Raw genomic sequence first — 25,939 nt, 5'->3', positions numbered from 1 at the left:
GATGTCTTAACTGTAAGCTTTTCCAACTGCATTTTTTATAAATTATTACTACAGTATTACACATATTGTATGAGTTTATACTTAGGTGGAACTGAAGGGAAAGAAATGCAATTCCTCATAAAAAAACCAAAACATGATGTTTCTTCAAAACCAGTCTGACAGCAGATAAGATGTATGAAAAGACCTGAAATTTTCTTAAGAAATAAACTGAGGAAGAACTTTGGAGAGTAATCTTTCTAAGCATGCCTTTGAATCTAGTTTTAGCTACATGGCACATACTTTTTCTAAGTATTTCTTAATGTTAATTACTGTAGTAGAAGATACTTTTATTGGATACATAAACCACTTGCATTAAACTAACTTTATCACTTAAAATTCCATCGTTTGTCTACTGTCACATCTCAGCTTTTTAATTCACTAAAAACAAACATAATTCTAATAACACACTAAACATTTGAACTAAGCAAAACTATCATGCCTTTATTTTTCTTTCTAATGGCCACACATGGTAATCATAATCCTCCTGATAACTGGGTAACTGCTACTTATAAGCATACCTGCAATATAACGCAGAGCCAGCAAACTTCCAAAGCTTAATTCTTCCCTGCCCACCTTTCTGCAGAAGTAAATACCTCCACAGGGTATACTGTATTACTACAGGTAATGATAGTGACTCCCTGGAGCATCACTTACTAGGTTTTTATGATTAGAACCCCATCAAATCACAAGAGGGAATCTTTCATCTGACACAGGACCCCTGTGATTCTCTCCAATGCCTGGCAACTTGGTTAAGCCTTTAAAAAGTTACTCAAAAGTCATTTCTGTAATTCCATGGCTGTGCATCCCAACTTAGTTTAATTTCTTCCTATTTCATCTCTCAAGTACAAAGAGCATCTCAGGTACTGCACATACACTTGATATGTATCTGCCATGATGATGTTCTTTTATTTCCTGCATTCTGTGATTATTTCCTTCATCCTGCAATTAGGGTTGCTAAAGGTCCATACATTTGAGTGACAAGAAATCAAAAAGAAAGGACAAACTTGAACAGATGTTCATTTGTCATTTGATTAATTTTCATTCTGTTCCCACATGGTGACAGGAAAATCCCCTGTGAATTATTACAAACTGTTTTGTGCTATCTTTTCTCCCAAAGATGTTTTGTATCTTGACAAAATCCACCTAAAATCTTTACTGTGGATACTTCTGTCACCCTCAGTAAGCCTCCACGCATGACAAAATGCTTAGAATTGTTACTTTGTTAGAGCTAAGGCATATTATAAATTTTCCTGGAAATTCCTCGAGTGTTTGGAAGCTTGAGTCCTTATCTCAAGCAATACTTAAACAAGCATCTTCTAATGCACCTTAAAAAGTAATGATGGTTTTGCCTAAAATATGGGCTAAGCTGAAATATTGTTTTAATTGTAGCCTTTAGCATGTTAATTGTATATCAGTAAGAACTAAGAAAACTGCATTTTCCCACATTATAAGACAAAACAAATCTGAGAGTTACATAAGAGAAATCCTTCCTAAATTCTGGCGTTTAAAATGTTGCAATTGTTGTGGTAGCTATGGAGTTTGCAAAGTTTTTTGGCAAGGGACATGGGATTGAACCAAAGCAATTGTAACCCCTGCTAGCCTGAGAGTGTCATTTTCTCTGAATGGATCGATCCAGGAGCCCCCTGCACTTGCTGGGAAGTTGTAAGCCTCTGACAGACACACAGACAAGTTTTCCAACATGCTCTCGTGTTTTATGCCAAAACAAGAACATCTGAAAGAGTTTTACAAAGGGGATGTAAAGCTTGGGATAAACAGAGAATTGAAAATAGTCTCAAAAAATTGAACTTGATCTGGCTTCTTTGAAGTTAAAGTGATTAGAATGGAGCAGACTGGGATTTATAGACTTCACAGGCTATGGGAGGGACTTCAAAAGCATAGAGGTGACAGAGGAAAATATTTTTTCAGCCATGCAGTGACAGAAATACAACATAGTTTCAGGGTTCTTGCAACAACAGGAAGAATAGGAACACAAAAAGTTCTAATTTTAGTCTCTGCCAGTCATCCATGTGTCAGTCTGGTTGTCTTCTACTCAGGATACTCACCTCAAATGCACCTTCAGCAGAGCACCCAGCTGATAGATGTGATAAAATCTCAGTAAATTCACAGGACAGAGAAACAGGAACCACCAAGACCATTTTTACACCTTAGCTTTGAAAACTGGTCAAACACACGATGCGCACAGTTCAAAACTAGGATGTGAACAGGGATTTCCCATGACCAGTACCACAACCTGTGTCACTCTCTCCTCTTCCACTCACACAGGTTTCTGAGAGTGGTCTGGTACAACCATCCCCCTGTGTGAAAAATGCTTAAATACTAGGAGCAGGAAGGCACTGTTAACTTCTTGTTTGGGACAATCTGCCATGGGGAAGATATCTACGTTCTACGGTTAAAATCTCCCCAAAGTGGTAAAATAAAACCACCTTCAATTTAATTTCACTTCTGCGCAGAAGGGGAGGAAACATCATGGACACTGGTAAGCCTAGTGCCTCTTCCCAAGAAAATATTTCCAGCTGAACTATTCAACATAGAGCTCACTAATCAATTAGAATTGATCACCACTGTATTTTAGTGAATACCTCATCTACCATTTCCTGTTCTACTACTGCAAATTTCACTGCTGATCTTACCTGAACATAACTTTTAACTTTGCATAAAAAATTAAACTCTCAGAGGAACTGTTTTTCCCAGCTCCCCTAAACGGTGGCACACTCTTCACAGTAAGAATACGGTAAGAAGTGGTTTACAGACTTAAATTGTGCATATGAACAAAGTTATTCAACATGCATGAGTTTTTCCAGAGTGTGACCTGAGCATCCTAATGCCGCAGTGATCTCCATATGACAGCTCTGTATAATATAAAAAGATCCAAGTTTGCAGACTTTGTGAACAGCATTCTGTTTCTGCATGCTTGACACTTGCTCAAGCAGCCTTAGCCTTGATCAACTCTGCATGCTCCTCCAATCCAATTAATAAAATATAGAGCACTGCTTTCTGTGCTACACCAGATTTTGAAGATTTTTAAATAGTTTATGGATAAACACACAAGTTTCTACATAAACATTTATTTTAAAAATAGTTCTATTATAAATATGCATTAAACCAGTTACTTTTACAATGTATTTCACTTGCTTTGCTGGTTCCTAAAATTAACATTTCAATGAGATTCTGGGGGAATTCTTTCTCTAGAAGGAGGGCATCTCCTTAATTTATGGATTCTGCAGGAAAATAGAAGGCACAAGTACAGCTGTATTTTAGTCACTGGAAATGCAGAGTAGACCCTATGACATCAGAGTATTTTCAGACACATGTTCCCTATCCACATGTGCCTGGATCTCTTACTTCCCTGCTTCAGCCCTTACTCACCTATGATAACGTGTTCCCACCTCTTTCAAACAAAGCACATTCAGCTTACAAGCAGGGAAGTTAATCTCCACATGGCTCCACATGCAACCCCCCTAATTTACTCTGTACATTATAAAAAATATTTCTTGGGCAATTATATTACACAAATGTCTCCCATGAAAACTAGCAAGAGCAAAATCAATAGATTTCTAGAGCAATTATTTAAAACTTATTCTAACAGTTTACATAGCTTTAGGACAGGTTCCTGATGTGCAATTCAATGTGCTAATTTAAAAAAAAAACTAAATAATAATCATAAAACTAAATACTAATGCTTTCCAGTCTGCTCTGATAAGCTTTACAGCATTTTTAAAAGCACATAAATTATTTGACCATAATGACAAAGGCAGTGGCCAAAGTGGGCTTAAGGTAAAAAGCTGATGTAGAAACAGATTATTCCAGTTCTATCAAGTGACACCCTTGTTTTGATGAATCATAATGTTAGACTAATATTAAAATTTCAACTTAAAGTTACTAAAGTTATAAATTTTGTGTTCAGCTGTCCATGCAACCAAAATTATTCTTCTAAACTGTTTAATCTAAATAGTATTTGTTTCCTGTCTTGACACTACCTGAAAACGAGATAAATATTCTACAAAAACAGGCAGCACTCTGAAATAATTAATGTAAGAAATTTTAATGCCTGTCTTAAGCCTACTAATGACAAAGAAAAACCATCAGGAGTATTTCCTTTTAATTAAACCACATTAATTAGTTTTCAACAAACTTTCAGGATCAAAACAGTTCTTAAATTGAGTGACTTCGCACTGCCATAAATCCTTGCCCTTTTTGCACAGCCATGTCCCCTTGATGCCCTGGGTGGACACGGCATTCCCTGTCTCCCTGCAGCCTGGACTACAGCACCTCAAACAGACACGGGAGCAGAGAGGCAGGGAGCAAAGCAGGAATGGTCAAGACGCATGCCATGTAGTGGGTACAAATGTTGAGAAATCTTTGTTTATACTTCCAGTTACACAGGTAAGAGAGCTCAGAATTACGGGGTTTTTTTCATAAACTCTTTTTTTAGTTTTCAGAAAGAACCTTTAGCAGCTCTACTTTTAGTTAACTACTGTTTGTTCCACCAGCAGCGTATAATTAGAAATAAAACAAACATCAAGTTCAGTTCTTGTCTTTGCCGTCAGTTTGGGAACAGTGTGGCCACATACAGCTTATCCTCACCTATACATATACATATATATGTATATAAAATGTACTGCCTGCGGTGATGATCCCCACAGACCGAAGCTCTCTCAGTTTACAGCACCTTTCACCCCACAGAACTCCACAGACAGACGGAGCTTTGTGAACGTGAATAATCCGGCCCGGCCAGAGAGAAGGGTGGGCCCGCGGGAAATGCTGCTGGGCATCGATTTTGGGGAGAGGTGCCATTTTTCTAATTTAACTCGAGGGGAAATCAGGCGGTGGCAGGCGTTGAGCTGGTGTGACAGCGCGGCTGTGGCCGTGCACAGGGCGATAGCGGCAGCACTGCCGGCTGAGGGGGAAACCACACCGGGATGAGCGCGTTGCGGCCGCACCCGCTGCCGGCAGCCCGGCGCCGGGCCGCCCCACCTCAGGGCCGGCGGCCGCGGCCCGGCCCCTGCCGGTGCGGGGCGGAGACCGCGGGCTGCGAGCGGCCGCCATGTTCGCTGCGGGCACGCCTCGGCGCAGCCGGGGGCGCCATGTCTGTTAAGGGCGGCTGCCGGCGAAAGGTCCCTGGGCCTGCGCCCGCCCCGCACTGCCGCGGGCTGCGGCACGGGAGCGCGCCCAGGGCGGCCGCGGGCACCGGCACAGGAGCGCGCCTGGAGCGGCCGTGAGTCACTGCGAGGACGGGGCGCTCCAGGTGCGATCGGACCCCGCACTCCGCGGGAACGCCGGGGGCGGGAGGGAGAGCGGCGCGGGCCCGCGGTGAGCGGAGGTGCCGCCTCGGCAGGGCTGGGTCTACGGCCAGGGGTAGCCTGTGCTGAGTAAGGGAAGAGCGTAACTGCTGGCTGGAATAAAAACCTGAAGCGGCCTCCCTTACAGGAAGATGTGCCCCACAGCGGCCCCGGCTGGGATTTCCTCTGCTCCCCGCCTACTGCCATCCTGGCCGGCCTCCTTTGGGGCAGCAGGGGTGCGAGGGACCGGAGGAGTGCGGGAGGCTGTCGGAAGGGGTTGCTTGTACGATGAGAGGAAAGGCTGTTGGATTCTGTTCTTCAGATCCTCCAAAAATAGCCGTCCCCGAGAAACTTTCCACGAGGGGAGTTTTCTTTGGGAGATGCCCCAGATTTCAGTGGGAGATGAGTTAGCTGCTGCTTCTTTGCCTTTTTCTGGAAGCAAAACCTGTGATTTGCATCACCAAAGATGTGTAGCAACTAGCAACAATGGCTTTTGCTCGCAGGAGGCCATGAGCAGTGCTGGCTGCCAGGTGTGAATGAACACCTTGTTTTCCTGCTCGAAGTTCAAAGTATAGCGAGAGGTCAGAGGTCTGGTATCCAGGTGGTTGAGCTGAGTAAGCCTTTAACTCGGGTCGGGTCAGGTCAATTGCCTTTCTTTATTGCTGATGATATTACTGTACTCTGACAACAGGCTACCCATCTAAAACAAAGAGCAGTTGGCAGGTTCAAGGGTTACTCAAATGCTTATTCCCATGTAATTTATTATTACCAGACAGGGTTCATACTAAACCACCAGATTGTAGAGTAACTTAGCCTGAAAGGGGCCCTTCCTGTGCCACTTGACCCAGAGCCATCCTCAAAGCACGGCTGGCCTCGGAGTTGCACCAAGTTGCATGGGGCCTCATCCAGACTGAATTAGGAGCTCCTCTTTGTGAGTATTTGGCTTCCCAGAAGGTAAAATTGTAGCAAACTATCCCTATGTGTTACTTAATCTGCAGCCACTCTCCTTGTAGAAAGAAGCCCATGCGAAAGACTACCCCTTCCCATCAGCTGACCTGTGCGCACAGCTGAAAGCCTGGGGAGCAACTTGGCAGGATGAAGCCTGTCATTGTGGTGCACGGTGGAGCTGGCCGGATCTTCAAAGAACGAGAAGAGGGATGTCGTGCTGGCGTTGTCAGAGCTGCGCTGCGAGGTTACGCTCTCTTGAAGCAGGGAGGCAGTGCTGTGGATGCAGTTGAGGAGGCAGTACGGTCAATGGAAGATGATCCTCATTTTAATGCAGGTAATTTTTCTAAGAATTAAGTGGACTTAGAATCATATTATATTTCAAGTGTTTTGCCCTGATGCTTCTGAAAATCCTAGCTCGTATTATTACTATTGCATTATTATTGATTTATGTACATTGCAGTGGAGTAAATACTAGTGTCACAAAATAGATGGTTTCTCAGCATGGCATGTACTGTAGTTTCTCATAGTACACTTAGGAAGATTATGCTTTTACCATTCTCCAGTGTTATATATCTGCCATTTAATTTGAGTAGCGCTGTTTTACTTTTCTGTAAATCTTCTGTTACTGTGTTATGTATATCCAGTTTTAAGACATGGACTCTTATGGAGTATATGTTAAGTAAATGTGTCTCTCTAAGGCTCTTGGCTATACCTTGCAGCGTTGTTTAATCCTGGGTGCTTGACCTTTACTTATTGCCACAGAAATAATGGTGTTGAGGATTTTAGATGGTTTTCTATTCATTAGTGCTTGCAATTAGTTATTTTGTAAATAATACTAGAGAAGCAATGTAATAATGGTATATGAGTCATAAAGCTATATCTTCCTAAGTAAGGGTTCATAACTGGATTTCCTAATCAGTAATGTGGATTAATGTTAGTGGTAGTAACCAAATACTTTCTCCTCTTCTTAGGACCTCAAGTTTATTATTTTGATGAATTTCAGCAAAAATATTTCTGCACTCCCACCATGGTATGTCAGAACAGAACATGGAATGAAATGTAGGTGCTCGGTATTTTAGGTAATATAGCTGTTAGTTTGCAGAGGTCCATTTGTTCCATCTCACCTTGCAGTCAAGAGCAGCTTTTATTTAATATGAGTCTTCCATTGTTTTATTATCGACTTGGGTTGAACATTTTGATTTTTAGAGCATTCAGGCTGAAATCATGACGTGGACTTGATGGTATAGTGTGTACTTTTATATAGTTAGCATCAGGGTGACATGCTGTCATTTAGCTTTTACTTAACTGGACTTGAGCCTTCACCCATTGTCCATGTTTAACCATGATGATCTAAGTGGTAAGTAGTCTGTTACTTACAGATATATCTAATTGTGTTAATGCTCATTAGGTACAGCTGCTCTCAGAATCTGGCAAAACTGAGCTGAAAGCTATGTGAAAAGGACCCTGATTGGAGTGGTTGTTTAAAACTCAGTGTGTAATATTTATCTTCATAAAAGGCTAAAATCAGTTTTGCTGTAATATTTTCTAGGCAAGCAGACATTGCTAAGAGACAACAATAAAGATGGGGAAGAATGGGCAGAACAATCAAGTTTTGTCCTTTTTTTGCCTGATAGGGTGTAGCCATGCTGTGTAGGGTCATCTTGATGTAGGCTTGGTGCAAGGGCTCAGAAGCTATACTGGTGTATAAACTTACCATTTTAGTGACTTGTGCAGCTTAATAAAGTAATCAAGTTCTACTTGTGGCGTGGTTATATTTCTCTGTGAGCTCTTTGGCTAGCAGTATGAACCAGCTTGGCATGAGTACTCCAGGTGTAAGAAGTGACACTCTATTGATCCTTGCACACTCTTTCCTATGCAGCCTTTGCAGGACAGAGGACAGATCTTTCTATCTACAGACAGAGGGAGTTGGAGTACTCCTCTCAGTATCCCAGGTGTGATTAGGCTGATGTCAGACATGTTGATTGTTTCCTCCTAGATTTTGTGTCTTCTGTTTTTCTGTCTCTTGTTTTCCCACCCCTTTGCTTATTAAGAAGCCAAAGACTATTTTTTCAGCACTGCTGTTAATGGATGCCGTGCCTCAGAGGCTGATAGTCCCTACCCATTGCTCTGGAAGGCAGGTGAAAAGACAGCCTGTAACCACGGAAGGAAGGTTTCATGCTACCTGAAATCACTTGAAGTTCAGTAACTAGCTTTGCCATGGTATACAGACTTTCATGGTGACTAGTGGAATGAGAAAAGTTGGCTGTACAACTCTCAAAGCTGAAGGAGTTGTGGATGCCCCACCCCTGCAAGTGTTCAAGGCCAGGCTGGATCAGGCCCTGAGCAAGCTGATGTAGTGGGTGGCATCCCTGCCTGTGGAAGGGGATTGGCACTAGGTGATCTTTAAGGTCTTTCCAGCCCAGGCCTTTCTGTGAGTGTGTGGCAAGTGGGATGAATTGTTCTTAGGAGGTACCTACTGGTCTTTCTTTACCACCTGTAAAAGGAGACTTGTTTAGAAAGCTGCCTTTGATTACAGAAACTGTCTGCAACTGTTTTCTGCTCAGCAAATTTCAGAAAATCCTAAAGTGTATCCTATGAGATATGTCCAGTAGACATGGGACACTCTTAATGTGATGATGAAGGGGCCTCGTTGAGTTTCCCCTGGAACATGGTTCTGGTCACTGATGCTTGAGAAAGGGGTACTCTAGTTCTAGTGGGAATTTTGTGAACATGGGTTAGAAAGCCAACCCTGTCAAAGGAAGTTCAAAGAGCATGGCAGGGTTTATCTGGAAAACAATTCCTTACCAGCGTAAGGAAAAGCTGGAAGAATGATGTTCACATGGGTGGCACAAGGCAATTAACCTGTAAGCTCTTTACAGACCAGTCTAGAAGTTAACATATTGTGAATGATGCAGGACTTAACTGTGGAATAATTTAATTAGCTGGAGACAGGTAAAAAATAACTTTGGGGGGTGTGTCTTTATGTGGCAGGGGCAGTTTTTGAGATTACAAGAGGAGGATTACAGGATTTAGCTGCCTTTTGTCACAGGGGATTTAATTTCATATATTCAGGTCTAAAGTACATTGGTATAAAAGTTTTATGTCAGTTGTTAACAGTGGTTTCTGGACTGCTTTAATGTTGGTGTAACAGAAAGGAGAAAACCCCTACTGGATTCGTTATATATAGTGCACAGGTCTTTTAACCTGAGGTACTGTGTACATCTGCCATGTTTTGGTTTGTTTTTTTACTTTTCAGGTTTAGCCTTCACCATCTGTATTAGCAAGGCTTGTGCACTTGATGACTTACAGCCTATTATTCCTCTGTGGTACAATTATTTGCATTATTTAAAAAAAAATCCTATTTGCATTGTTACATTTTGTATGTCATTAATTTTCAATTAGGCTAGTGATAGCATTGATAATTATAGAAGACGATAACTACCTGGTTTTATTACTTAACTTTTATTTTATAAAATTACTTTATATACTGTTTTTATTTGGTAATGGAAGAACTTGTTATTTCAAGCTTTTGCTACAGCAGTGAGGGGACACTTACTCTGCTCCATTAATTTTGGCAGTTTCTTGGAGTGCTGTGTGATGTTCATCTGTTGATAGGATCAAACACACTATACTATTTCTTTGGATGGTGTTGTATCCTCCTTTGGAAGAACTGCAAAGGCAAAATAGTACACTTAAAAATTATCTGAGAAGTAAAGAATTCTGTTCATGATGGTTTGTTCATCTAACTTTAATACCAAGCATATAATTTGGATGGGATTGGAAGTGTGTTTTTCATCTATAAAAAAACAAAACTCAGTTTTAAAATAGGTGTTGTACTCTGTCAGATTTCTGTTAGTGGCTGGATTTTATGGTTATACTCAGCAGTGTTTCTGCTGGGTTTTTTGGATTTGGGAGATACTTTCGGTAAGTCAGCAAAGTAGGAAAGACAAAGGCTGCTTGCTGAGAGCTTATAATTTAATCACCTGGGTGGTTAGCTCTTAATGACTTTCTTCTTTTTCTCTTGCCCCCCTATTTTTTTTTTAATTGTCATTAGGTTGTGGATCTGTTCTAAATGAAAAAGGTGAAGTAGAAATGGATGCCATTATCATGGATGGAAAAAATTTAGACTCTGGAGCAGTGTCTGCAGTTAAGTGCATAGCAAACCCAATAAAACTTGCTCGACTTGTTATGGAAAAGGTATGCTGATTATGTACTTGAGTATGAAGCATTTTCTTTTCCTTTGAACTTCATCCAGTATATTGATACACCTCACTGATGGTGTTTGTGTAGTGCTTTAAAGCAGCAAGGAAGGGAGAAATGGATTGGAGTGTTTGGAAATTATGGTCATGACCATGAAGCACTTACCTTAAGGGGTTTTGAGAAATAGTTATAAACAATAGCATTCTAAGGAAGCATAACTTGACCTGTACATGTTGGTCTCCTGTAGTTCTGCTGCTGGTATTCGAGGTTGGTTTTTTTTGTTGTTGTTTTTAACTTGTTTTTTGAAGAGCTTTTATGTTGTCACTGAGTATTGTGCTTGGTCTTGCAAGATTAAAGTTAGGTAATACACTGTTCACTTTGCAGTGATGTGGAACTGAATTAAATGACCCAGTTACATATTTGGCTATGTAATGCACTCTTATGTTGTTCTGGGTAGCCTTCTCCACTGTGACCTGATCAGGTGGTAGCACCAGCGCAGTTGTCATCTTCCGCCAGTAGAAGATAACATTAGCTCTATGTGGTGCTGACAGATAATCAAATTTATCATGGCAGTAAAATATTACTTGACCTTCTATATAAGATCAATGACCTTCTACATAAGATCAATCCCATCTTACTCCACTAAGAAGTCCATCTAATATTTGCCACAGCAGACTTCTCTTATTTTTCAGATGTGGTGCAACTGATCTGTGTGATATCTGTGTCTGTTTTACTATTACAAGGCTGATCACTATTACAATGATCAAAAAGTTTGTCCTGACTTTGGAGTTTGCATTTTCATCCTACTAGTGCAGCTGCCTCATTGTTGAAAGGGTTCATATTTATAAAAACACTTATTAATAAAGAAGACCTATGTTGCTTTAACCTTTCAAAGTTGCTTTTGAGGGAACAATGCCTGTTTTGGTGATCTATAAAGATGATTGACATTTGTCTTGTCCTCAATGGCCTCCAGAGCAGATAGAATTTTTGAGTCCTTAATTGAAAGATAGAAGTTCTGCTTTTAAGATCAGAACATTTCACTAACATATTGAATATAAAATACTTCCTTGAAATGTATGTCTACTAAAAAACAATGTTAAAACTTGTGATGAATAAGGATTTTTTTCCTTCATACGGATTTTCTTTTTGTTATTAACTAGATCAGTAAATAAGTATAGGTGGTAGAGAGCTTCACAAGACAAAATTTGAGAATATAGGTGAAGGGTCGGGGGAGAGATGTCTCTAGCATGTTAAAGTGAATGTTGTATTTTATTTTCTTCTGTAGAGAACTTATTTTAATGCCTATTGTTTATTTCTTATTCCAGAGTTGCTGATTTCTTTTCTTTGTTGTCTTGTCCATGAAAAAAATTCTATTTAAGTCAACAAGAATAGAGTCAAAATCACACTGTTGGATTCTGAGAATACAACTTTGCAAAGACTGTTTCAAAAATTAAACAGAAAATCCCAAACCAACAAACAGAAAGCCCTCTCCTCTGTCTTGTTGAGGCTAAATTTGAAATGAAATCATAAAATTCCACTGTACAGGACCAAGTATAATGGTGTAGCCCCAACACCATGACATTTTGTGGTACAGGCATTACTCTTTACCAAGATGCAAAAAAAATCTGTGCATGATGATAAATTTGAAATGTAAATGTTGGCCTGAATTGCTTGATGTATCTTGAGATGAGTTTCTTCGTTTTTCCATCTCCCATAAATGGGAATACCAACTGATGTTGCTCTTCTGCTCATTGTTGCCCATCTGTTCATCTTGGACAGGAATTTTGGGACACCAACCCAGGGTATTTCACAGTACGTTTCATAGTGTGTTTTGTTGTACTGTGCTTGATTAAAAAGCATTTAACTGTGAGACTTGGGGGTAATAAGGGTAGTTTTCCTGGGTTGTTAAGTCTGTATGCATAATTCCCAGTGGTTTTTGGGTGCCTTAATGCCATAAAGAATGTTGAAACATGCAGCTTCCGAAAACAAACAAACCAATCAAAACTACCCTGTATGTCTGCTTGTAGTTGTATTTCCATCCTATTATGGAACAGTGTGGGCTCCATCTGGTGGCCAGAATAGCTCCTCTAGGTTTTTGCAACACATTTGTCCTTTTTGGCTGTCACTTTCCCACTGGGCTCAAACTTGTCCAAATTAATGAAGTAGAGAAAAGGAGGGCAGCAGACTCATTTCCGTTCATTATTTACTGTACTGTTGTTCACTGGAGCTTCTAGAGGTGGAAGACTTTTAGTACATTAACTAATGTGACACATTCTTGAAAAAGCACTTAAATTTCTGTTGAATTATTCCTGTTTGTATTGAACATAAATAGAATGATACATTGATTTTTATTTTAATTTGGGGCATGTAACCCTTCTCAGCTCCAAAACTTCATTGTATAGGCTTCTCATGAACATTAGAGCACTAATTCTTTAGTATATGTAGCTGTGTACATTTCTCCTACTCTTATTGTGCAGGACTACATTAGGTAAAAAAGAAATTAGCTTAGAACACAGACTTTCTTGAGGCAAAGGGCCAGGTTGTTTTTTTTTTTTTCTGTGCTGCCAGAATTTTTAAATGAGGAACTGTGATGGTTTGAACTTTAGGCCTGGCAGAAGTTTGGGGTATTTTCCCCATTTCCAGTGAAATTAACTAAAAGTGCCAGCTTTTGTGGCGTATTTGTAAGCTCTCTTGAACCGTTTTCTTGTCCTTTTAGATTACTTTGTGTAAATGTTTTCCAGAAAAAGTAGGCACTTCATATTAGCAAACAAGTTAATGAAACCAGCAGAATGAGACAGAAAAATGTGCTTTTGTGTTGTTTGGCAGTGTTCTGCTAGTTCTTTTGATTGACAACATCTGCTGAAGAGAATGATAAAAATTACTTTAAGACATCTTCTTTTCAGTGAGTACTGAAAAAGAAGGAAAAAAGAAAACCCAAACACAAAGTCCTATTGTAGAAGTTTATTTATCAATATGCAAGTATTTCTTGTTTTTGTAGCCTAGGAAGGTGCATATATTATGCAAATTTGAATATGGGATGGAATACTGTAAAAAAGTTTTTAGAAATAACTTAAATTTTTATAATAAAACTTTATATTTTTAGAACTTATTTAAAGGATGCTGTCGTCTTAGTTGCTGATGAAAGTAAGGGATGTAGGACACAGCCTTCTGGTCACAGATCAAGACTAAAGCAAATGGCAAATTTCCTACAAAAACCCACCAAACAACAAAAAAACCCCAACCCACACCCACAAATAAAAACCAAAACTATTTTGAACATCGTATTGCGTGCTTCTCGTGGGTTAGTGGTAGTGGCAGAGGGGGGCAGTGTTGCACAAAGAAGTTGGCTTTCAAGTCGAAGAGCACTACTCATTAATTTTGTTAGAAATAGGCTGGTCTTACATTGTCTGGTGATATGGGAACAGCGCTCAGCATCAAAGCCTGATGTCCACTTTCACATATACAGGGGACTTCTTGTCACCCTTAGTATTCCCTAAAGCAATGCTCTCCTGAATTAAAGATTAATTAAAAAGGCATTTAAATTTTCAAAAATGTTTGATGTCGTGGCTGCAGCATCAGGGATGTTTCTAAAGTGTAGTCCTGTGTCCCTGTCCAAAGGGCTTAATGAAGACGTTGTAATAAGCTTAAGTAGAGATCAGTGTCTCTGCCTTGGGAAGAGGTTAGTCTGGAATCCTTTAAAACAATGCAGTGCTATGCATGGTCATGATAGTGATTACTTGTCATTGTTTTAGAAATCAACAGCAGGTGATGGTCTGCAACATCTTAACCTGAAGCTTTGAGACTCTAAATGTCCTCTAGAGTGTAGCATGGGACAGAAATACCCAACCTCTGCTGTCCTTACTGCTGGCCGAGAGCTGGCACTGTGCCATGTGGGTGCTTCGCAAGGCGCTGCAGGCCTGCTGCCTCCAGCATCATGGTTCTGTTTGGACCTCAGCTGGTCTGGTGTGCTGTGCTGCTGCAGGGACAGAAAGGCTGCTGTGAGTTAGTTGTAAGTTCTGCTCTGAAATTGTTCTGTGCTGTATAGTCAGACCACCACTTCTCTAAAACCTTCCCAGGCCCTGATGAGCAATTGACAGTGTGTAATTGTGCAAGAAACTGCTGCTTACTTTTTGACACATTAAAACAAAAAAAAAATCAGATTTCAGAGCTACTACTAAAGTATAAGGATTAATTAAACAAATTTATCTGGCAAGTTTCTCTAAAATATGAATTAACCAAGCTCTACAGACTTTAAAGCATGGAATTAACTAAGGTTGTTGAATTAAAATCTGGTTTGGAGTGCTTTGTAAATAAAGAAATCAAAATAGAACTTTCAAGTATTGTTAGAAGAGAATAAACATTTTTTGGTCAAACCCATTAGAAAGTATTCTGTTCTTAAATTTGATCCTCTCAGTTGATAAGAATAGCAGCTTGTTAAAGGAACTATTTAAAATGAAATTGTTCAGCTGATGATAAGGAACATTTTAGTTTTATGCTATTTACATTTGTATGTTATTTTACTAGGTGTAATGCCTTTAAACAGGAATTTATTTAGCATTCTTATTAATAAAAGCCTTCTAAATCTCTTAGTTAACTGGACAAAACAGTTAGTTATGTAGTAATTTGGTGATTCATTTGAAACAGTACAAAACAGTTGCATACAAATTAGCTAAAGAACAAATTTACCAATTTTCCCTCTCCCATTATAGTAAGTGTTAAATAGATAAGTACAATTCTTTTCTATTGATGGTTAAACTTTGTGGTTTGGAGAACTGAAAGCTTCTTCTGCTCTAGTGGAAGGGGATATGGACAGAAGTTTAAAAATTTTTTAAATAAAATTTGTAATTTTCTTTTTGTGGATACTTCTAAATATAGCAATTATATAAAACAGCTCAGTACAACACGAAATAAGAATTGTCAAGGAATCTCTTGTCTTTCTGCAGACAAAGCACATGCTGCTGACTGACCATGGGGCACACCTGTTTGCTCAGGCCATGAGTATTCCTGAAATTCCTGGGGAGAAACTCATAACTGAGAGATCCCGGGAGAGGTGGAAGAAGAACCTTGAGCCAGATTCCAACCCTGAAGAGTTTCAGAAGTAGGTAAAATATATTTTATTTTCAAATTTGGGTAATTTCCTTTGGGCTGTCTGGTTAGAAAAAACTCAAAAGAAACCAAAAACCCCCGAATGGACAAAGCGACCAAGAAAAACAAAACCCCAAACAAATAAACACAAACCTCAAAGGCCTGTATTCCAAATGTTATGTGGCTTGACATAGTCTTTACAGTATGTCTTTCTTGAAAGCTGTAGAAAATCAAGCTTTCAATGAATTTGCTTAAACTTAAATGACTGGAACAAGCTTGATGAAACTTGTTGCTGCTTAAGAAGATTATTGGTCACTGACAATAGCATAGGTTTTGTAGCTTTATTGGAGAACAAAGTTAGAACTTGTTACTGCTCTTAAAATCATCAGTTACAGAAGTGCATAGAGTAGCTTTAACAAACAGCAAGTATTATTTTGTATAGCTTTTTCTGTGGAGGAACTGGTTTTAAAAAATCAGTGTACATACTAAAACAAGTTAATAAAAAAAGCCCCAAAAACCTAAGAAAGGGGATCTTGGTTAAGTATTAAGTAGATTATTAGATTTGTTTTTAAATTGGATTAGATAGTTAAACAACATCAGAGTTTGACTAGTAATTCCTTCTGAGTGGTGATTGTGGCTGTTGGTTATGAAAAGGAATGAAAAAAAAATGACCAAGTTCAGTGGTGGGTGGGAAGAGAGATGCTGCTGGATACCCAACAGCAAAATGAACATAATTTGGAAAACAAGCCAGTCTCATATAAAGTAGAGGGGAAGGTGAGGGACAGTAAAGGAATGAAAAACATCAGGTGTCAAGAATTATTTCTGTGCCTTTGAGGTAGGCATAATCACTAAATTGTTTTAAGCTTCCATTTGTACATCCATGGTTGTGGTGTAGGAAAACACTGTATTACATTACATAAATGCTGTGTTATGTGCTGTTCATCTGTTTTGTGAAACAGGAGTAATGGCAGGAGCAGAGCTGAATTTGTAGATCAGAAGGAGGAAATTTCTTCTGTGAGCATGTTAATTAAAGTCCATGAAATGAGGCTATAAATCACTACCTGTATCTTACTTTCAGTAAATTGCTGGAAGGAAAAACAAAGTAATGAGACAAGCATGAATATGGTCTTGTAAACAAAGCAATGTTGTTCCTTGACCATAAGGTCTTGGTCATTGTTAGTTTTGTATCCAACAGAAGTTTTCTTTTGATCCGTGGTCTGTCCAAGGACTGTGTAGTATTATCATTGATAGTGAAGAATTTTAAGGATGGTGTAGCCACCACTGTCTCTTGAACATACCAGTTGGAATAGCATGGCATTTAAGTCTTCATTCATTCCTCATAACTCCTTCATTTTTCCCTTTTTTTTTTTTCTTTTTTTTTCTGAAAATAGTGTTAGGCATCTTCAGTTTCAGCATGGACTACTTCTGGAATATCTGACAGTAAAAAGCTTGTGTATTTCTGAAAGACTGAAGACTTTTTCTTGTCTTGGGCCATGCTGTTCTTTTTCTTAAAACCAAAACATCAGCACAAATCCACAAAGTTGAAAACAGATCTTTTTTAATGCAAACCCATTTCATTCTGTATCACACGTGGAATGTTCTTTTTCCCTGTTATGTCCACAGTGATTATGCAGAAACTTGCCTGAGGCGAACAGACAGAAGGTGAAGTAGTATTAGTCAGAGGCAACATAATACCAGATCATACTGGGAATTTGAAGGTTGGTGTATATTTTACTTCCAGTCCCCTGATCCTCACAATGTTGGAAACCCTGGGGTTTCATAGGCTTTGCAGGTAAAAAAGTTTGGTGTCTCCATAAGAGATACCTTTCTCCTCTGCTGGTTAGAGGCTTGCATTGATTTACACTGAAAGCTTAGGATTCCACAGTGTGCACAACATTCCATCTTGCACACTTTTTGCTGAAAACAAGGCATGATTTGATTTATCTGCACACTGCACTCTGGCAATACCCTTGTTAAGAAATACTGGTGTTTGCCTGAGAATCCCACAGAAAGGGTGCTGAGTCTGGCTGTAAGGTACTAAATGGGCTCCTAGCCCCACTGTGAATCACACTGCTGCTAGAGTAACTTGAGGAGGTATTAACTAACAGGGACCCTAACAATAATAAACAGAAAACCCTACTACTGATGCAGGGCTGAGAGACAGAATAGCAGGTAACTCCTTAGTTAAACAGGGATAGTGTAAATACATGTCACTTCATGGGTATTGGATAATGAAAAATTTAGACAAAAGGAAATTAACAAATCCAAATAATACGTTCTGTATCACAGTATATGCAATATATAGGAATCATTCTTGATTGAAAAAATCCCTAATAGCATCCTCTGGTATACCACAGGTACTTGTTGAGGTTCTTGCTGCTGTCAATAACTAAAAATAGAGAGATGGTTATAATTTGATAGCAGTTTTGTCGTCTTTGTTAATGTTTTGGAGTCAACTAGCCATGCAAAAAAAATTTACCTTCTTTGTTCTGAAGATGATCAAAAGAAAGGTTACACTGAAGCAGTAAAAAAGGGACTGTAAGAAATCAAGTGTAGATGCCTATTTGCTCCACTGCAGGTGAGGTGTGTTGGACACATTCACTTTGTTATTTATTGCCAGTTGTGCTCTCATACCAAAACAGGTAATTATTGACTGTGTCATCTGTGTGCTTTTACTTTCACAGTTGCTTAAGGTAAGTACTTATCTAAGAAAATATAACTCTGGATACATCTTTCTTAGTTTCTCATGAGGATCTAACTTTAGTTGGTTGAAGGGTGCTACATGAATGTGCAAGGGAGTACTGAATTTACTAATGTTCTTTTCAGCAAATCACTTCTAACAGATGGATGGGTGGGAAGCCCATCTGCACCATCATACCAGTTTGAGATGAGGTCCGTCTCTACATAAATGTCAGAGCAGCCTATAAGGCCTGTGATTCATCAGTCAACTTTGAATTGCTGTGAATGAAGTGTAGGGACTGACAGTATGATATTTTACATAAGCAGGAAGGAACAGGAAGTTGGGTCTCTGAGAAACTGACTGTGGGTTTCAAGGTACACAAAGACTTTGTCTGACTTAATTAGCTTAGATTTTGCACAGCTATAGAGAAAACCTCACCAGTGTCCAGGCAAATTCGGAAGGTATTCCTTTTCCAGTTGGGTAGTTCCTTGAAGGATTGTTACAAATTATTTTCCTGTGTGGAGGGATTTAGATTATTTTTGGGGTTTGGTATACTTCTCCTAGTCACTTATGTGACTGAGAATTGCTAAGACTGGAATATGTGGGTATTTAAACTGTTGCTTCTCAGTAGTGTCTCACTTCTCAGTGCAGCAACTGTTACAGTAAGTCACGACAGACTTTTTTTTTCCATACACAGCTACTCGTCTATTTTGAGCAGGCTATTGTATATGTCTTTTCTGTGTTGAAGAAATAAAGATATAGTTGGGACTTCTGTTTTCTTCAGTGCCTGAAGATTTTTAAACCAATGTGCAATTTCAGCAGAGTTTACTGGCCAAGTGATTTAAACCTCAAGATTACGTAGCTATGGAGTACAAAGACTAAAGTATGTCTTAATGATGCATTGTGAGCAATACTAGTTGAAAGGAAAATAAATAAGCTTTTTCTTTTTTTTTTTATAGCATTCAAACATTAAGGGGAATAAGGAAAAGGAAAGAGGAGGAACAGGAAGGAAATGATTCAGTGCATGCATAACACTACTGTCCTTTTCTGTATTCACTCATTTACGTGCATTGTCATTAATAATTCCGGTTAACCTCCTGTTGAAACAGTGGAGCCAATTGTTGCATCTTTGAGTTGCCATTTAGGGGAAAGTTGTGTGTCAGTTTGTGTGTCAGCCAAAAAAGTACTCCAGAACTATAATGACTAGAAGTATTTCTGCCCTGTGTGCTTTTGTTTTGCGGGTTTTTTTCCTCCCCAAGTTTCCATGCTATGAAAGTAAACAAGTCATGGGGGAAATATTAAAAAAAGTGTTTTCTACTCTATTAAATAAAAAGCTTGTGAGAATTATTGCATGTTTCTTGTTATTTTTGTAATGAGAAGCATGGCAAAAATAGCTTTATGATGAGTAGTTATTCTGTTGTAGAAATCTTCTTTAAAGCTACCTGGGAAATAAAGGCAACGTGCTTTGGCAGGTATGCTTTAATTCTGTCTAATTTTATGAACTGTTTTTCTTGGCAGAGACCTTGGAACAGTCGGTGCTGTTGCTATAGACAGTGAAGGCAATGTAGCTTGTGCAACATCCACAGGAGGACTCTCTAATAAAATGATTGGCCGTGTTGGTGACACAGCATGCATAGGTATGGGGTGTGGGATCTTACCTTTCACTTTTTGGGGGTGTCTCATTTAAAGAAAGGAGAAAAAAAAGACTCAAAATTCTCCTTTTCATTAGTGAAGCAAAACATAAATACTAATCCATCTGAAATGGAGGTCTATCATTCAAATCTATCAAAGCTAAAGCTCCTTACAGCTTGGAGATATGCAAGAAAGAATTGGAAAACGGGGATGGGAGTTTGTTTTTTCTGTCCTTTCTTCAATGCTAACACCTGCGTTTCCTTTCTGTTTGTTGATTCTGATAAAGCTGTCCTTTTTTATGGTTCTGTTTTCCACTAAGTCAAAAACTGTAGCCTGCTCCATATTGCAATGCTGTTTCTGCAATACTTAAGGAAGTAGGTATAATTGCAATTACTACTTGTTGTATCAGTGAGCAAAAATTATAAAGCAACTCGCAACTTTGAGTAAATTCCTGTTCTTAAGAGAGCTCTGATAAGACTGTCTCAGAGCCTACTGGATGTGGTGTGGAATAAAGGAAATATTTCAAGAGATTTCTTATCCAAGTATAAAGAGACACTTGAAATCCTTTCCGCAGACTTACTGGTTGATTGCTTCAGGGTTCTACCATACAGCTGGGATTAGGAAAATAATTATTTTTAGTAAAACATGTTCCAAACTCAAATAGCATTGCTGTTGGCAGTATACGATTATTATAAAACTGTCTTTCTTTTGCATACAAAGTTGCTGACATTTTGGTATCCTCTGGATTTTGACTGGTTTTCAGTTTTGTGTCTGGCTGCAGCCTTCTGACTGCAAATACCCTTCTCCTGTGTAGATCATGTTCACTGTTGCTATAGTTTGGGACATGGGTTTGTGAAGGAGAAGTGAAACTGGGCGCTTTTGAGCATATTGCTTGCAACTTTTGGTCTTGCTAGGCATCTTCAGGATTTGATACAGAAATGTCAGCTGTGCTTTTAAACATCAGAGGGTTTGGTAAGGGGGCATTGACTTAATATGGCAGTGTTTTTCCACTTTACTCAGAGTCCATTAAAAGGGTCTGATAAAGAAAGTACAGAAGGGAAGAAACTTCCATTGCTCTTCTAAGGCCTCTTTCCCCTCCCCCAGTACCTTGTTTATAATGCTGTGGTATGTTTCTTTCTAGCTCCTGGGAAATATTTTTCTTAGGAGATGTGCTAGAAATATGGGTATTGAGCAAGCAGAAGCTTGGTAGAGAACAGGGTGTGGAATGTGCCAGCAAAACAAGGATGGGAGAAAAAAAAAAAATTGGGGGAAGGGGAGTTCAACAGAAGAAACACTCTGCTTGTGGTGACAACATCGAAGATTCTTCAGGGGTGCTTTGTGAAGTTTTACTAGAGCCCATGCTCTTCAAATCTCTTATGTGCTGTGGAGGGTAAGTTCCTCTCAAACTGGTCAGCTCACGAATGTCCTTGTTAGGTCTTCCTTTATATCTTCTCAGTTGATATGACCTGGCACTCTGCATCCTGACCCTATCTTGCTGATCTTCAGTATAGCCTCCATTGCTGTTGTGGAAAATATTTTTGCCCATTTCTGTGGAGTGTTGGCCTGCTTCTGCCTCTTGTACACAAACAGATCACTAGTCTTCTCTCTCAACTTGGCAACTGACTTGCTCCAACTGTTATTCATCTCTTTCCTATATTTTCCTTTTCATATTGTGGCAGAAATGAGAATGGAGCTTTTCTGACACTTTGCTCTCAGAAACGCATGGAGCTAGTGGGCCTAAAGGAAGAAATGTTTGGTACCTGTTTTAAACAATGCAGGGCTTTTAAATCATATTACAGAATATTGCCTTATTTTTTTTTTCCCTTTGAAAAGGAAGTGGAGGTTATGCTGACAACCATTCTGGTGCCACTTCAACCACAGGACATGGGGAGAGCATTATGAAAGTGGTCTTAGCCCGACTGATTCTCTATCACATGGAGCAAGGTATATTCCAAACTTGCTGTAATCTGAAGTAAGGAGGATAGGAAACATTGCCTAATCACAGGTTTCAGTGTATATACTGTCATCCTGGAACAGCTGTCAGAAGAGTTGCTCTAAGGGGTATGTGGATGGGTTAAAACAAAAACTTTAGAAACAAAACAAAGTATTATTAATAAAGCTAAAATAGCTGAAGTAAACAGAATTATCTCTGCTGCCTGAATCATGCTTTAGATCAGTGTACATTGAAAGATATTACTCTACTTTGTTTAACAGAAGTTCTCTTTAATAATTTTTTCCCAATTATAAACTAAAATTGAAAAAGAAAAAGAAAACAAGTAAAAATAAGATACATTTAAGGGAGCAGTAAGGGAGGGCTAGAAACAGATAACTAGAGCTGAAATAGGAAGTATAGTGTATTGCCTTTCTAATAAACTGTAAAGGTCATTATTGTAACAACTCTGATTACAGCAACAGAAGTTATTTTGAGACTTTTTAACCATGATTTCAATTTGCATTTTGTTTTGGAAAATGTACTAAACATACTGGTGGGTATGTGGTAAACAGCTGACACAGTATGTCTTATGTGACTGTAATACAATCTGACTGTGGGATGACCCTTTGTAGCTTTACCTTCATGACTTAGTCTGTCATCTAAACCCTTGATTATGTTACAGCCCGTAAACATAGCCAGACAACATACTTGTGCTGCATGCAGTTCAAGAATCATTAATATATAGATATTACCGTTATTTTTAGAAATAAATAGCTCTGGGGCAGTATAGTGTAACTTGCTTTGAGATCGACCAAAGTGGAAATAGTTGGAAAACATTCAATTTACATTTTCATTGAAGAAGCAGTAAGTAGAGAGACAAGTAACAGCTGTAAATATTTTTGTTGTGCTTTATAGGGCTGTTTGCATATAATGGGTGCATTCCTCTAAATCTCATAGCTGACATGACAGTTTCAGCATAAAATACAACCTACAGATTATTTCCCAAAGCTCTTAACACATTATGCTCTCCCTTTACTCTCTAAACTACATCTCTAAGTATTCAATTTGTAAACAGCTTTCTAAGCTCTTGTCTAAACTGTATAAACCAGTTTCTTCTCTGGCTTGAAGTTAACTGTATTGCAAGACTTATGCATTGATAGCAGTTATCTCGCTTGTGGTTAATCAATTTGAAAGTCAAATGAGGCTCAAATTAAAAAGTTTACTGGAAAAAAAGAAAAAGAAAATTAACCCGCATGTGTTCATGTCTAGTTTGTTTGCACTTGTTCACCCTGTCCATGCTTGCTTTACCTTCATTCATCCTGCCCAGAAGTGTAACTCAGCTGCCAGGCAAACACGTCAGCAATTAGATTCCCCCCGGCCCCTCCTCCCAACATATTTCCATGAAGGCACTGAAAACAAACCCTTAAGTTGTTATAGCTTTTTGAGTCCTTGAATAGTGGGCTGAAGTTGCATATGTAAGAAAAACTGCAGAGCCCTCATAATTCTGTTCAGCTATTTGGTAATTCGCATACTAAATATCCTCTTTTGGACGAATGCTGCAAAATTTACTTCTGCATTTCAGGAGCGAATTGCTTTGCCAGTCTTAACAGCTGTTGGAATTTCAATCTTATGGTGGCAGCTGTTGTCTTGGTGAAAAATCAAACAGTGCAATACTAACCCTTTGAAGACAGTGCCACTGACTTGAATAGTCACAGTGTCACCCGTGCGTCAGAGTAAGGAGCTTTATCCTGTCAGTCACCAGTGCTGTGAATAATTCTGACTCTGCTGGTTTTATTTGGTTTTAACTCAGAATTTGCAGGGAAGGCATGAAGGTCAGGTTTTGTTCTATAACCTAAGCTGCGTAACATTACTGAGGGTCTATATCTTAGGGTAATTAGGCCAAGCCAACTGCATTCCTGAATGTATATTTAAACTTGTAGTGAACAAATATTTTGCAGCTACTACAGCCCTGTGTGTATGATGTACCTATTAAATTTGATTTATTTAGAAAATACTCCTGTTAATACAAATTAAGTAGAGAAAAGCTAAAGTTGCATTGCTGGTCCTTTGTCTGATGTCTAGTACATTGAGACCTCATTTTGCCTGATAGTTTCAGAAGCTTCAGGAAGAGTCCTGCTGATGTCTGCTTTTGATAAATTATGACAATATGTAGTACGTGCCTTGAGCTCTGTTGCAGCCAGTGGAACTAGAACAGATGATGACTGAAATTTTTGATTGTTTTGATGTGTGTTTTTTCAAATTGTAAATGCTTTAGATCTAGCTTGTCATAAACCTTTGATGAAAACCTTGCAGATGGACTGTTTTTTTCTAGTCAAATGATGGCATAAGAAATTGTGTATCTTGAACATAAAGTTAGTGAGTTAGTTTGTATTAAACAAACTAACTAATTGTGAAACAAACTAATTCTGAAACTGAAGCTATGTAAATAAATACTTGGAGTAATACCACACCATAGCAGCTCTTCGCAACTGTCCAGAGCCTTTCCAAAAATGCATCCTTTGTTAGACTGGAAATCTCTTGCCAATTTAGTTGAAAGAGAAGTAAGATTTGACTGGTTCCATGGGGAGGGGTGAAATTTGAAGAGAATTTTAAAACTGTCAGTACAAGTACTATGAAGTGATTTTGTTTTTCTTTTCAGGAATGTCACCAGAGGTAGCAGCGGACACTGCATTAGACTACATGAAGACACGAGTTGGGGGTTTGGGGGGTGTCATTGTTGTCAACAAGGCAGGAGAGTGGGCAGCAAGGTTCTCCACCAAGCAAATGTCCTGGGCTACTGTAAAGGATGACAAGCTGCATTATGGCATTTATGCTGGGGAGAAGCATATAAAGTCTGTTGAGGAAGCTCTTGCATCCGAAAGGGAGGGATTCTGAGAACGAAGAAAGTTGACTGACAGAGAAGTATGAAGATCTCCAGTTTTTGCTGGAGGACAATGACAGTTGATTTTGTCTTTCTGAAAGATCTTTTGGTTCACAGGCATTACCACATTTACAGTCAAAACAAAATCTGGACATTGTTCTTTGGTGGACAAAGTCTTTTAATACCTTTGTGAAGTCAGATCCTCCTTTTTTAGATAAGAAAGAGAATGGTCTGTAGGTTTCTTGGTTAGCATGCCTTAATCAAAGGGAGCCTGAGTTTCAGTATTAGAGGAACTCCTTTCCACATCCATTTTCAGAGACTGCTGCCAGGATGATTTGAGAGAAGAATACCTATTAAATAAAAGCTGAATTTTGAAAATCCAGGGTCTTTTGAGCAGCCATCTCATGGTACCAGCTTGCTAACGGTCAATGAAATACCACCAAAGAGCAGTGAAGAGTTGAGATTAAAATTGTTCTCACAGGCTTGAGGTAACTTGTCACAGGATATAATGAAGTAAAGAAAGTAACTTTCTCCAGAGAAGGGAAAGGTGATGCTAAGGAGCTCTAATTCCATTCATTGACATCACAACCAAGTAGGCTAGGATGTTTCAAACTGTATGTGGACAGTTAACCGGACAGGACCGGAAAGATGCTATGAACTTAGTATCTGGGGTAGAAATAGAGAAGGTCATGCTTTCAATAAAAATAACAGCAATCTTTTCTATTCAAATGCAGAGGTGATAGGCACCTTTTAAGTCAAAACACGAGACAGATGATTAACTGGAAAAATAATTATCTGAAAGTAAGTGATCAAAGCAAGTTGTACTAAAATAAATAAAACTGCCTGTTAACAAGCTTGTTGTGTGAAGTCTGAAACATTGTCTGCAGAGATTTTCTTTTTTTAAAAAAATTGATGTTCTGTTACTTCTAATACATTTTCTTCATTAAGATTTTGTACTTTTAAAAGAGAGAGAAAAATTCCTTTTTTATTTTCTGACTGTCAACTATATAATATTTTTGTGTTAAGAACTGTAATAATTTTATGCATTTCAGCTGGTGACTAGATTTTTCTCTTACATGCCATCATTCTGTGGAATGTTCCCTTCACAAAATAGCCCAAATAACCATAACAAATATCTTAAATTTTGGTTTGAAACCACTCCTACCTGAGTCCCAACTACAATAAGCTGTAGTACTGAGTTTGCACATACAGAATAGTAGGGTTGCCAAGACTGTCTAAAC

General features: G+C 38.9%; 1 protein-coding gene across 2 annotated transcripts; it reads left to right on the top strand.

Moving 5' to 3' along the window:
* The first annotated feature begins 5,098 nt into the window (after positions 1–5,098).
* On the top strand, positions 5,099–25,840 carry ASRGL1 (asparaginase and isoaspartyl peptidase 1). Of its 2 annotated transcripts, none has more exons than XM_041477489.1 (7): positions 5,099–5,305; positions 6,353–6,621; positions 10,342–10,484; positions 15,431–15,585; positions 19,771–19,889; positions 21,718–21,828; positions 24,477–25,840. In XM_041477489.1, exons 2-7 carry the CDS (start codon positions 6,435–6,437, stop codon positions 24,710–24,712), a joined length of 951 nt encoding a protein of 316 aa, XP_041333423.1. In that variant the 5' UTR covers positions 5,099–5,305; positions 6,353–6,434; the 3' UTR covers positions 24,713–25,840. The 2 variants fall into 2 exon arrangements, with proteins under 2 accessions (XP_041333423.1, XP_041333422.1); XM_041477488.1 differs by having other exon boundaries at positions 6,338–6,621.
* The last annotated feature ends 99 nt before the right edge of the window (positions 25,841–25,939 follow it).

The sequence above is a fragment of the Pyrgilauda ruficollis genome, unplaced genomic scaffold (assembly GCF_017590135.1).
Source record: "Pyrgilauda ruficollis isolate IOZ18807 unplaced genomic scaffold, ASM1759013v1 scaffold40, whole genome shotgun sequence".
NCBI lineage: Eukaryota > Metazoa > Chordata > Aves > Passeriformes > Passeridae > Pyrgilauda > Pyrgilauda ruficollis.
Note: the sequence above shows the minus strand (reverse complement) of the source record. Positions and strands in the feature narration are given on the sequence as shown.

What these genes read in the sequence shown, in the direction of transcription:
- ASRGL1 (XM_041477489.1), top strand. Translation starts at nt 6,435, where the DNA reads ATGAAGCCTGTCATTGTGGTGCACGGTGGAGCTGGCCGGATCTTCAAA. An exon ending in CTCGACTTGTTATGGAAAAG is followed by an intron (nt 10,485 to 15,430) that starts GTATGCTGATTA and finishes GTCTTTCTGCAG; the next exon opens with ACAAAGCACATGCTGCTGAC. An exon ending in TCTCTATCACATGGAGCAAG is followed by an intron (nt 21,829 to 24,476) that starts GTATATTCCAAA and finishes TTTTCTTTTCAG; the next exon opens with GAATGTCACCAGAGGTAGCA.